General features: G+C 41.5%; 3 protein-coding genes across 4 annotated transcripts; 2 read left to right on the plus strand and 1 right to left on the minus strand.

Moving 5' to 3' along the window:
- Positions 1-937: 937 nt before the first annotated feature.
- Positions 938-3,905, minus strand: LOC120068557 (Tetratricopeptide repeat (TPR)-like superfamily protein). 2 transcript variants are annotated; one of them, XM_090307739.1, is made up of 3 exons: positions 3,303-3,837; positions 2,455-3,213; positions 938-2,374 (listed from the first exon to the last, which is right to left on the minus strand). In XM_090307739.1, exons 2-3 carry the CDS (start codon positions 3,110-3,112, stop codon positions 1,542-1,544), a joined length of 1,491 nt encoding a protein of 496 aa, XP_090163865.1. In that variant the 5' UTR covers positions 3,113-3,213; positions 3,303-3,837; the 3' UTR covers positions 938-1,541. The 2 variants fall into 2 exon arrangements, with proteins under 2 accessions (XP_090163865.1, XP_038876300.1); XM_039020372.2 differs by having other exon boundaries at positions 2,455-3,905.
- Positions 3,906-7,746: 3,841 nt separating this feature from the next.
- On the plus strand, positions 7,747-9,726 carry LOC150032063 (uncharacterized). The gene is made up of 4 exons (XM_090308369.1): positions 7,747-8,010; positions 8,150-8,278; positions 8,426-8,722; positions 8,923-9,726. The coding sequence occupies exons 1-4, from the start codon at positions 7,747-7,749 to the stop codon at positions 9,724-9,726; spliced, it is 1,494 nt and encodes a 497-aa protein (XP_090164495.1).
- A 488-nt stretch (positions 9,727-10,214) lies between these two features.
- Positions 10,215-11,119, plus strand: LOC150032064 (uncharacterized). Its single transcript, XM_090308370.1, has 5 exons — positions 10,215-10,319; positions 10,362-10,417; positions 10,565-10,697; positions 10,799-10,827; positions 10,915-11,119. Exons 1-5 carry the CDS (start codon positions 10,215-10,217, stop codon positions 11,117-11,119), a joined length of 528 nt encoding a protein of 175 aa, XP_090164496.1.
- Positions 11,120-11,698: the final 579 nt, after the last annotated feature.

Below are 11,698 nucleotides of genomic sequence, written 5' to 3' on the forward strand. Positions count from 1 at the left end.
GTAGGATTCCTAGAAAATAATTGAGTTGTAGATAAATTAGGGAAAGGTTACCGGGCTTTCTGAATAATTATGGCCATTTGGCGTAGTTCCAAGCGCCTCTCCAAAACTAGCCATTTGCTGCTGTATTGACTCATTCTGTTGTTTAATCTGAAATTGCAACTGGGCCAAGTTCTTGAACGTGTAGTCAGATCTGCTTGGCTGGAAAGGATTAGAATCGCTCGATTGGAAGGAATTGCGAGCGATTCCGGCAGCCATATGTGATGACGGCTTGAGAACAGCTTGAGAGATCGAAGCTCGTGGCTCAGATCGACGCTACTCACGCAACTAGGTATCACATCTAGACATCAATGCCTACTATCTGACTCCATTCATCTCGTGCGGCTGGAACAATGGTCTTCTGTTCATCTCGTGCGGCTGGAACGACTGCTGGGTATTATCCAACGGTTGGAACAACGAGGGTTGGAAAATCAGGTTCGGCTGGGACTTCGCGGTGGCATGGACTTTGCAGGCGGTTGGACCTCGAGCACCGGCGATTGGGCATCGCGTGCGGTTGGAACAACGCGAGCGTTTGGCTGGGCTTCAACACCGTCAGCGAGGATCAACGCATGTGGCTTGGACTCGACCGAGATCTACTGGTTTTTCCAATAATCTCCATAGGCGGCTGGCCCATGCGATCCGACCTGTTCGTGCGGCTGACTAGGGCCGGAATCAACAGACCCGTGCAGCTTGTTAATGGCTGATCCAATCATCTCCTGAAATCAGGGCATCATCATCTGAAAATACGGTTCCATGGCTATTTTAACGACAACTTCGATTTCTGTATTTGTAGTGCCAGATGGCCTTTGCGATTCTCCTATTGGGTTTTCCTCAATGGTGGCTAGATCTTGCTCTGATACCATGATGAAAAGTAAAGAGAAGAGAAAGTGGCACACACTTGTTACGTGGAAAACCCTAGTACAGGGAGAAAAAACCACGATGCAGAGAGCTTTTATTATAATAATATATTACAAAGTAATGGCCAGAGGCTACAGTTTAAATAGAAAAGATGAAACCCCAGGAAACACATGAAAAGACAAAAATGCCCCTAAGGCAAATATTCTATTTTTCAACAAATAACAATGCCAATCCTTTCTTTCTTTTCTTAGCATCTCCAAGGCAACTTTTTGGTTAAATTGCAAATTTCTAGTCAGAATTTAATCCCTATGATTTGATAAAATACTCATATAGGAACTCTTATGAGGATTTTACCAAACTATACGACCTAAATTCTATATTAAATTCTAACTCTCCAAACTATAGGAACCAAAATTTAAATTTAACCCAACTTTTTTCTTTGTGAAACTGCAGACAATGGGATTCACCAGCCTTGAGACCAAAATGAGATGTGCATAGAATCATATCAGCAGTCAAGAACTTGGATCATTTAAGGGATGTTTAATTATCAGAAACCATCAAACCTTTATTACAAGAGGCTGCATTCGTTCGTTTGGATCTGTTCTTGGAAGCTTCAGTACTTCCACTCTCTCAGATCAACAAACTTTCTACCAATAATCTCCACATGAACAAACACCATCTTTAAAATGATGGAATCGCTTCATATCCCGCAAAATGATCTCTCTCTTACTCATTTTACTGGCATATTTCATGAAAGAATGACAATCCACACAGACTCTAAGGTTTTTCACAATCCTAATGGTCGTTCCGGGGCCCGTACTAACAAGCCCGAAAGCAAGTGCCAACTTCTCACTATGATATCCCAATGCTTCTTCCTTTTCTTCCTCTTCAATATTATGAAGTACACATTCAATTTCTTTTGTGTAGCCCTTTTCTCTAGCACCTACACTTATCTTATCTAATTTTGAGTATATCTCTACAGCACGGTTATGAGTGTTATCACCAGAAACAAATCTATGTAATTTATCATCCACTTCAATAAAGCTCCATCCTGGATCTTTTTTTGCACCACGATTTTGCATAGAAACTCGCACTCTCTCTGCATCTTCCCATCTCCCTACTGCAGCATATGCGTTTGACAAAAACACGTAACTCCCCGGATGCTTCGGTTCAAGCTGAAGAAGCTTTTTGGATGCTAGTTCTGCCATTTCAATGTTCTTATGAGTCCTACAAGCACAAAATAGAGCACCCCACACCACAAAATCCGGATTTATGGGCATGTCACATATGAACTTTAGAGCTTCATTTAGTCTACCAGCCCGGCCTAGCATGTCTACAACCAGTGTATAATGCTTCATAGAAGGCTCAATCAAGTAGTCATGTCTCATACTGTCGAAAAACTTAAGTCCATCGTTTACTTGTCCAGAATGGGAGCATGCAGTAAGAACAGCAAGAAAGACCACACCATCTGGCTTTGTTCCTGAAAACATGCTGAGTTTTGAGTTTATGAACAAGAAAGTATAAAATTCAGAGAATGACAATCATGATATGAAGTCAAACCTGTAGACTTCATCCATTCAAAGTATTGTAAAGCTTTCTTAAAATATCCATGGATAGCCCAGCCCCAGATCATAACACTCCAAATAAGAAGACCCTTTTCCTTCATTTCATGGAACACTTCTCCTGCAGACTCAATATTTCCACATTTTGCATACATATCCACAAGTGCAGTTCCAATTATTAGATTTAATTTGAAACCATTGCCTGAAAGATAACTATGGATCCTTAGACCAGCATCTAAGGCACCAACTTTTGCACAAGCTGAAAGTGCAGAGACAATTGTGTAAACATTTGGCCGCACGCCTTCTTCAAGCATATGAAAGAAAGTTTCCAGTGCCTTTTCAGGGTCTCCATTCTGTGAAAATCCATTCACCATTGTAGTCCAAGAAACAACATTTTTTCCAGGCATTTTCTCAAACAGTTCCTTTGCTTGACCCAAGTCCCCCTTTCTCATGAAACCATTGATCAAACTATTCCAAGATCCGGTATCCTTCTTCGGCATTGACTTGAATAGCTCCGTAGCTTTTACTAAATCCCCCACTCTACAATATCCATTAATAAGAACATTCCAAATCAACACACTTCCATTCTTTACACTGTCTGGACTTTCATCAAACACCTTCAAGGCAGAACCTAACTCCTCAACTTTCACGTACATATCCACCAACGAAACCCTCACAAAAGAATCAAACTGAAGACCAAACTTCAAAACCCCACAATGCAAAGCCCTCCCAACGCCACCATTGGAAAGAGCCGCCGCTGATTTGAGCACAAACGGAAAAGTAAGCCTATCAGGGCTAATTTTCCACTTCAGCATTAAAACAAAGTAAGAAATTGAGCTCTCAAACCTGAAATTTTCGGCGAGTCCTCGAATCAACGCATTAAAAAGGAAACTGTTCTTCAACTTGAACCGTTGAAAGATGGAGACGGCATAGTCGACAGAATTTAGCAAAGAACACGAAGAGATGAACTGGGTCACAACCCGGCTGCTGGAGAAGATGTTGCAGCGGTAGAGTTGACCATGGATCTGATGGAGGTTGTGGGTCGAATTGGAAGCATGAATTAGATCAATGAAATGGGTTTCAAGAGATGAAATCGGAGATGATGATGAAGACATTGAGCTGAAAAAAGCGAGCCTTGGCTTGTAAAGAACATGGAGATCTTTCATTCTGTTATTTCCAGTTTAATTCCATCGAAGGGCATAGAATTGAAGTATCGGATCTATTGATTTGGAATTTTGAGTGTTGGAAATTTTTGCGAGGTCTGTTTCTGCCGTTTAGAAGAGTGGGAAACGCGTTGGATTGGAGTTGGGACTTCGGCAGTTTTTTTTTTTTTTCCTCCTCCTTTCTCTCCGGAACAACTTAGGATTGGCAATAGGACCGTGTCAAGTCGGGATGGGGAGGGTTCCCTATCTCCATCCGTGTAAAAAAATTTACCTCTATCCCTACCCCATTTCCCGGGGACAGGGTAGGGATTCTTTGGTTAATCTTGCGTGATTCTCTGTTTAAATTTTTATATATTTTCTTTTAAATTTCATATATTTCATTATTTTAAAATTTGAATCCTAAAAAATAGACTAAAATCCATTAAATAAAATAAACAAATGGTAAATCCATGAAATAGAATAAACTAATTCTACAAATTTCCAAGCTCACAAATCCATAAGTCAAATTTTACAAATTCACAAATCCACAAGTCAAATTCTACAAGTTCACTTATTAAATAAAATTTGAATAAAAGTTTGAACTAAAATAAATTCATGTCTTATACAACAACCAATATCTTAAGTTTTAGGTCAAATAAGTATAAAATAAAAGTGGACCAAATAAATATTGGATAAAATAGATATGAGTTGGGCTAAATTAATTCTCGGGGCGAGGATTCCCTCCCCGTCCCTGACCGAGGACCCGAAAAGAGTTCCTGGTTTGACCCTTATCCTCGATCAAATCAGGGATTCATCAACTCGATCAGGTTGGGGTCCACGGGTTTTTTTTCTCATCCCTAGTACAACCAATGAAGACAGAACAAACTTAAAACATAGTAAATCAAGAATCCACCCATGGAGGATGGTCTTCAAACCACATAGTAAAATGTCGAAATCTACAGGCATGGAAAGCTAAAACATGAGCCACAAAGTTACATTGGCAGTTTGCCCAAAAACCCAAGGATAAACCCGCTAAGGTGTATATCTGAATGACATCAACAAAAATCTGAACCTCGTTTGCATGTTTGGCATTTCCATTTAGGAGATTCCAAAGGTTTTTGGAATTGGTTTTAACCTAACAGGAGAGAGATGTCAGCCTTAAGTGCTCTAAAAGTACCATTAAACATGGCAAATGCTTCAACAAGCTCCAATGGACCCGTTACGGAAAAAATGGTTCTCCATAGCAAGCATGACAACACCATTTTTATCTCGAACAATGGCGTCGATACCTATATCCCCATCCAACCAGGCTTCATTAGAATCCACCTTGAAGGAATCAAGAAGAGGGGTTAACCTATGGGTGTCCTCCGTAATAACCAAAGAAGCTCAAGCCGCATGCGATCCCCAGACACAACCCTGAATCAAACTAAGGAGAGATATGGCTATTAGAAATCAGCAAATTGCATCTGTGCCAAATTGCATAAGCAATGAGCGTGAAAACAAAAATGTCAAAAGGGTTCAAAATCTCATTAGCCCGGCAAAAAATAGTATTATTTCCTATCGGCAAGAGGAAGATGTTGGCTTTTTGGCCTTTAATCTTGAATTAATTAATTAATGATTTGTGATATCAAACCTGCTCTTATTCATTAACAATTTGAATGTTTCGAAATGGCCATTGCGTAGAGCTTGGAATATCGATTCCAACGCAATTTGAATCATTCAAATTGGAGCTCAATTGGAAAAGATATAGTCAAAATAAGTTTTTTTTTTAAAAAAAAAATGACCTATCAAGACTTTTTGTTCTTAATCAAAGTGAATTTGTGTCAGTTGAAAATGTAGGAGTGACACATGATGGACTTTTGATTTTTGTTAGAAAAAAAAATAATTTTTAAAAATATATATATTATTATATTATATTATATTATATTTGTATCTAATCGTTAGTGGTTGAGTTTAAAAACAAATTAACCACATGCAATAGTTTTATTGGCTATACCTTTTCTCTTCTAAGAAAAAATATATTATTATTATTATTGCTATTTTTAAATCTTCAACATTGATTTAAATTTCACAAACATCCAATTGCCCAAATTGAATGTGGTTTTTTTACCTACTTTCCTCTCTTTTTAAACTCTTCATCTCCCCTATGTTTCTATAACAATTTTCATCATTTTCAATCCTCCATAAAATACAAAGTCTCTATTGTTGCTCTTGAAAAACCTCTGAGGGACCATTAAGCGGAAACAGATCATCGTAATTCCTAAAATTTCACAGAACAAAAATTTTACAGCGAATGAAATAAAAATTATACAATTCACAAATAATACACCATGCTTTTAACAATTTACCAAGAAAAATAAATAGGATTCAGAACCCATACCTTTGAAGAACGATTCTTCAATAGAATTTCCTCGATCTCCAATTAGGCACTACCACAAAAGTGACCTTAGTATTTTCTAAATGAGAATTCAAGAGGAGTGGGGCTCTGGCTATTTTGGTTGAGAGTGATTTTTTTTAAAGATGAGAGGAGAAGATGGATCAAGAAAAAAAAACATATAGAACTCTTCTGTGAAATTCTGTGATTCATTCACTGTGAAAACCAAGGAGAGCAACCCCCCACTAGCATGTACTAAAGAGAAAAGAGGGGGAGTTACAATTCCCTCCCAAAAATATTTTTCAAAAAAATAAATTAATTTATTTTAATCAATAATTTAGTATATATATTTATATGATAACTACCTTATCATATAATGTATATTAAACTATATGTTATATCAAATATAACACATACAACCTATATTTTCTATACTTTGCTTTCTCTTACCAATAGCTTTTAATATAAACCACATTTATATTAAATTTAATTATATGAATCTAATTCATATAAAATATTTGAATCACTCAAAGATTTGGTCGAGGAACGGGCGCTTCATCTTCTAGGGTTTAACGCTACTACTGGTGGGTTTTGTCCTAGGTGGCCGTCCGTTTGTCTGGTCTCTGTTCCGTTCGAAGGTCTCGTCTCCTCATCCATTCAGATCTGTTCCGTTCCATTCGTCTGGTCTGGTGGGTTTGTTCATTGCTCCAATTCGTCCGCCGTTTATTCAGTTCGTCTGGTTTAGTCTGGTGGGTTTTCATCTCCAGTTTGATTTTTTGGTTATGATCGGGTTTCAATTCTCTCAGACTAGTTCATTCCGATTCACGTCAGTTCGTTTTGGTCAGTCGCTGCTGATTCGTCCGAGGTGTTTCAAGTCGAGGTGGTTGGTCCGAGGTGCTGGTTCGATTCGTTTGGGGTGCTCGTTGTTGTTCTGGGTTTGTTCGTGCCTTTGAGTATTGAGGTGCGGGTTAACCACGGTGGAAGCAGGTGATGATGGTGCGTAAGCGGTCGCCTTTAAGACTGAAGGAGAAGAATGGAGGTCGAGTTGCTCGACAACCCTTTCATCTACTTAGACCGGAGATCGATTTGGGTCTGGATGTTCGTTCTTCAGAGGTGAAGGATTTAGGGTTGTCTAACGGTCGTTCTGAAGAGGGTGAAAGGTCTAGTACAAAGAGTGTTGACAAAGTAGGGCTGGGGAGGTTGACGGTGGGTGTTCCGGAGGCGGTCGAAGGGAAGCCACTGTCGTCTAACCTAGATTCGGTAGTAAAATGGGTTATAGAGGTAGATCTGGGTGGGCTGGGTTTTGGATCAGTTGATGGGCAGGGGAGTTTGGGCTCGTGTGGAGTTGGGGACAAGAGTCTTAAGGGTGTTTCTGGGAGCCTTGAGAGTGTTGGGGACCCGGATGAAAACCAGGTTGTGAGGGGTGTTGGGTTGGACCTTGAGGGAAATGGGGTGAGCGGAGTTGAAGGGAGTGGTCTAGTGTAGGGAGAGCTAAGGAAAGGGTCAAAATGAGTGGGGGTTTTGGTGGGTGGGTCAAGTGGTGCTGGGCCAGAGTTGAAAGGCTCAGGGGAGCAAAAATCAGGCAGAGAGGGGGTTTCACGGGTTGGGCCTTTTGGTAGTGAGGGTCATTCAGTGAACACACGGGATATTCGTGTATGGGGGAGTCGATTATCGAAACCGGTTTAGCTAGTGGGTTTGGTCCTAAGTCGGTCATGTTAAAAGAGGGGGTGTTTCTGATGGTTCTGGTTACGGCGTGAAAGGGGGTAATTTGTGGATGGCCCTTTTTAGGTCGAAGTTGAGGTTAAATTTAGAGTTCATTCCCCTAGTGGTTGAAGATGATAAAGTTATTGTTGAACCTTGTGAGGAGATTATTGATGAGGGTGTTTGTCTGTGGGAGAAATCTTTGGTTGATCAGTTTGTGGATGTCAAACTCCCATATTCTATTATTTTTCAAATTATTCATAGAATTTGGGGACGCGTAGAAATGCCAACTATTACCTTGTTGGAGAACGGTTTGATTATCTTTAAATTTCAGAAGGTAGAATCAAGGGATTGAGTGTTGGAGAATGGTCCATGGCACTTAGGTGGCAAACCAATCTTATTACAGCAGTGGTCCCTAGGTATTGTTCCTAAAACCTTTGTTTTTTTATTCTGTTCCTATCTGGATTAAACTGGAGCATGTTCCCCTGGAGTTGTGGACGGATAAGGGTTTAGCAGTGTTAGATAGTGTCGTGGGTCAACCTGTTTCTTTTGATGTGGCAACAAGAGAGCAGCGACGGTTATCGTATGCGAGGGTTTGTGTTCAGGTGAATGGTGATTTGTTAATGCACCCTTCAGTCATTGTTAGAATACAGGGTCAGGAGATTATTATTCCATTAGTGTATGAGTGGAAACCTCATAGGTGTACTTGATGTGGATACTTTGGGCATACTGGGGCTGTGTGTGAAAAGTAGGATGTAGAAAAGGGTCAGAAGTTGTGTATTGTGGTGGTTAATGAGGGGTGTTTGGGGGAGAATGGGGGTATTGAGAGTGCGAGGAATGTGCAGGACGTGGGTATTGGTACGAAGAGAGTTAGCCCAGTGGATGGGAGTAAGGGTGTGGAGAGTATTGAAAAGTTTACTATAGTCAGTCGTTGTAGGCAGGATAGAGGAGATGTAGGGCATAGGGGTGGCAGTGGGTCACCGGACTCAGTGCCCTTGAGGAACAGAGCAGTTTATAGGTCCCTTGGAATTATGGGGTTTGTAAAGCATGTTGATGATCGAAATAAGTTTGATATTTTGTATGATGAGGGGGGGGGGGGGGGAAGCTCGTTGGCTTTGGCTAGTACAGGCAGATACTGATCCATTGTTTGTTATGGATGAGATGTTCGAGAGTTCGGGCAAAGGCCCAGTAGGAGGTGGTAGGTGTGATCTATTGCAAGGTCCATGATTTGGTGTTCCTGGAATGTTAGGGGTTGAAGGACCCTGTTAAGTGTAGGATGGTGGCAGACTTTCTAGTTTCATCTTCTGTTACTTTCTGCTACTTGTTTGAGACGACGGTTCGTCGCGAAAATTTTGGTATGGTGATGGGTAGGTTTGGTGATGCATGGAGTTGTGTGTGTAGTTATAGTGTGCAGGGAGTTGGGAGGATATGGGTGATGTGGCAGAAGAGTGTCTATGAGTTTTCTATTGATGTTAGTGGGGATCAGTTCATTTCTGGGACCTTAGTGGATATTGTGTCTAGTGCTAGGGTACATATTGGTATTGTCTATGCCTCTAATCACGTTAGCAAGAGAAGGAACTTGTGGTCTCAGCTGATTGATGTGTGTGTCTCGTGGCAGCTTCCTAGAGTTGTTTTGAGGGATTTTAATGTTATTCGTAGTAGTTCGAAGGATTTTGGTGGTTGTTCTAGCTTGAGGGAGATGGAGGAGTTTGATGGAGCGTTACTAGAGGTGGATCTGGTTGAGTTGGGTGTGACAGGTAATTGGTTTACTTCGACTAGTAAAATTCAAGGGAATGGTATCTTATGTTGCTTGAATCGATGCTTGTCTAATGAGGCGTGGGAGGTAGCTTTTCCATATTCGGAGGTTAAGGTTGGTCAGTGGGGGATTTCTAATCATAGCCCTCTTCTGGTTTCTACAGGGGAGACGAGGAGTAGGCCGCCTCCCACTTTTCGTTATTTTTCTCATTGGGCGGAGACTGAGGGTTTTATTGATACTATCAAGTCAGTGTGGAGAATGTCTGAGGATATGTCTCCTATGGTTAGCTTTGTGTGAAATTTGAAGGCAATGAAGAGAGTTTTACGTGCTAGGTTTGGGAGGCGTATCTCTGTGCTAGCTGATGAGGTGAGGGCGGCTAGGCAGGTTTTAGAGGTTGCTCAGGTGAAGGTAGAAAGGGATCCTGCTTCAGAGTCAGTGTGTGCGGAGGTGGCTCAAGCCACTGAGGTATTTTGGTCAGTGGCGAGATTGGAGGAGGCGTCGCTCCAACAGAAGGCCAAGGTGAGGTGGCTGGAGTTAAGTGATATGAACACAACTTTCTTTCATCGTTGTGTTCGTTCTCTTCGCAGTTGTAGTGGTTTATTTACGGTTGTGGATGCTAGGGGGACTCACCAGATGGTGCATGACAGGGTAGCAGGGGTGGCAGTAGATTTCTTTCGGGGTTGTTTAGGGTCTCAGCCAGTGAGGTATAGGGATCTTACTGCCGAATTGGAGATATTGTGCAATTCAGCTGATCCGAGGAGGGGGTGGAGGTGCTTCGTTGCCCAATGAGTCGGGATGAGAGTAAGAAGGCTTTATTCTCGATGAAGTCTGGGAATGCTCCTAGGCCTGATGGATTTTTGGTTGATTTTTACAGAGCTGCTTGGAATGTGGTTGGAAATGATTTCTGTGATGTTGTGCTGAATTTTTTTTAGTCCTACTACCTGCCTGGTAGAGTTAATTCTACTGCTATTACTCTTATCCCAAAGAGGTGGGGAGCTGAACGTATGGAAGAGTTTCGTCTTATTTCTTGTTGCAATGTAGTGTATAAGTGTATCTCGAGGATCTTAACTGAGAGATTGTGATTGTGGTTGCCTATTTTCATCAGTGGTAACTAGTCTGCGTTTGTTTTGGGTAGGTCGATTTTCAAAAACATATTATTGTGTCTGGAGCTTGTGGGGGGCTATAAGGAGGGCAGAGGGAAGCCGCGTTGTGTGTTGAAGGTAGACCTTCAAAAGGCATATGATTCGTCAATTGGGATTTTCTGTTTGGTGTGTTGCTGGCTATAGGTACGCCCCTCCAGTTTGTTAGTTGATTGAGGGCTTGTGTTACTTCGCCTATGTTCTTTGTGATGGTTAATGGTTCCCTTTAGGGGTTTTTTCCTAGTAGAAAAGGGTTGAGGTAGGGAGATCTGTTGTCTCCTTTTTTGTTTGTGATGGTGATGGAGGTCTTGTCTAGGTTGTTGAATAATCCTTCTGTGTGGTTTAGGTTCCATGATCGGTATGAGCGTGTGGGCCTGACTCATTTGGTTTTTGCGGACAATTTTATGATTTTCTGTGCAGCTAAGAGAGATTCTTTAGAGTTTGTGAGGCAGGTCCTGGCAGATTTTTCAGGGCTGTCTGGGTTAGTTGCTAATGTTGGAAAGAGTTCCATGTTTGTTGTGCGTGTGGAGTCTAGGAGGCGGAGGAACTAGCAGCGTTTATGGGTTTCTCTCTTGGTTCACTGCCTGTTAGGTACTGGGTTTACCTTTATTGGCAAATCCATTGAGGGCTAGGGATTGTGCACCTTTGATTTAGAGGATTACAGCTCGTATTAGAAGCTGGGTAACGCGGTCTCTCTCCTTTGTTGGGAGGTTGCAGCTTGATAGGACTGTTTTACAATCCTTTCAGGTGTTTTAGTGTAGCATCTTCGTGTTGCCTGCGTGTGTCACTTATGAGGTTGATCGTCAGTTATGTAGTTATTTATGGAAGGGTAGTGCGGTGAGTCGGGATGGTGCATGGGTGGCATAGGATGAAGTGTGCTTGCCGTTAGGTGAGGGGGGGTTGGGTGTGAAGCATATGGCCTCTTGGAACCAGACTGCTCTAATGAAGTTGCTTTGTCTTCTCTTAATTAAATCGGGTTCATTATAGATGGCGTGGGTAGAGGCTTATGTTTTGCGTTGATGGTTTTTGTGGACTGTTCGGAGTGAGGTTGGGAGGTCTTGGTGCTTAAGGGCTATCTTGCAAAGTAGAGATAGATTCAAGCATTTGGTTCGTTTGATGATTGACGATGG

Source organism: Benincasa hispida, chromosome 12, assembly GCF_027475165.1.
Source record: "Benincasa hispida cultivar pf3 chromosome 12, pf3_genome.v1.1, whole genome shotgun sequence".
NCBI classification, from domain to species: Eukaryota; Viridiplantae; Streptophyta; class Magnoliopsida; order Cucurbitales; family Cucurbitaceae; genus Benincasa; species Benincasa hispida.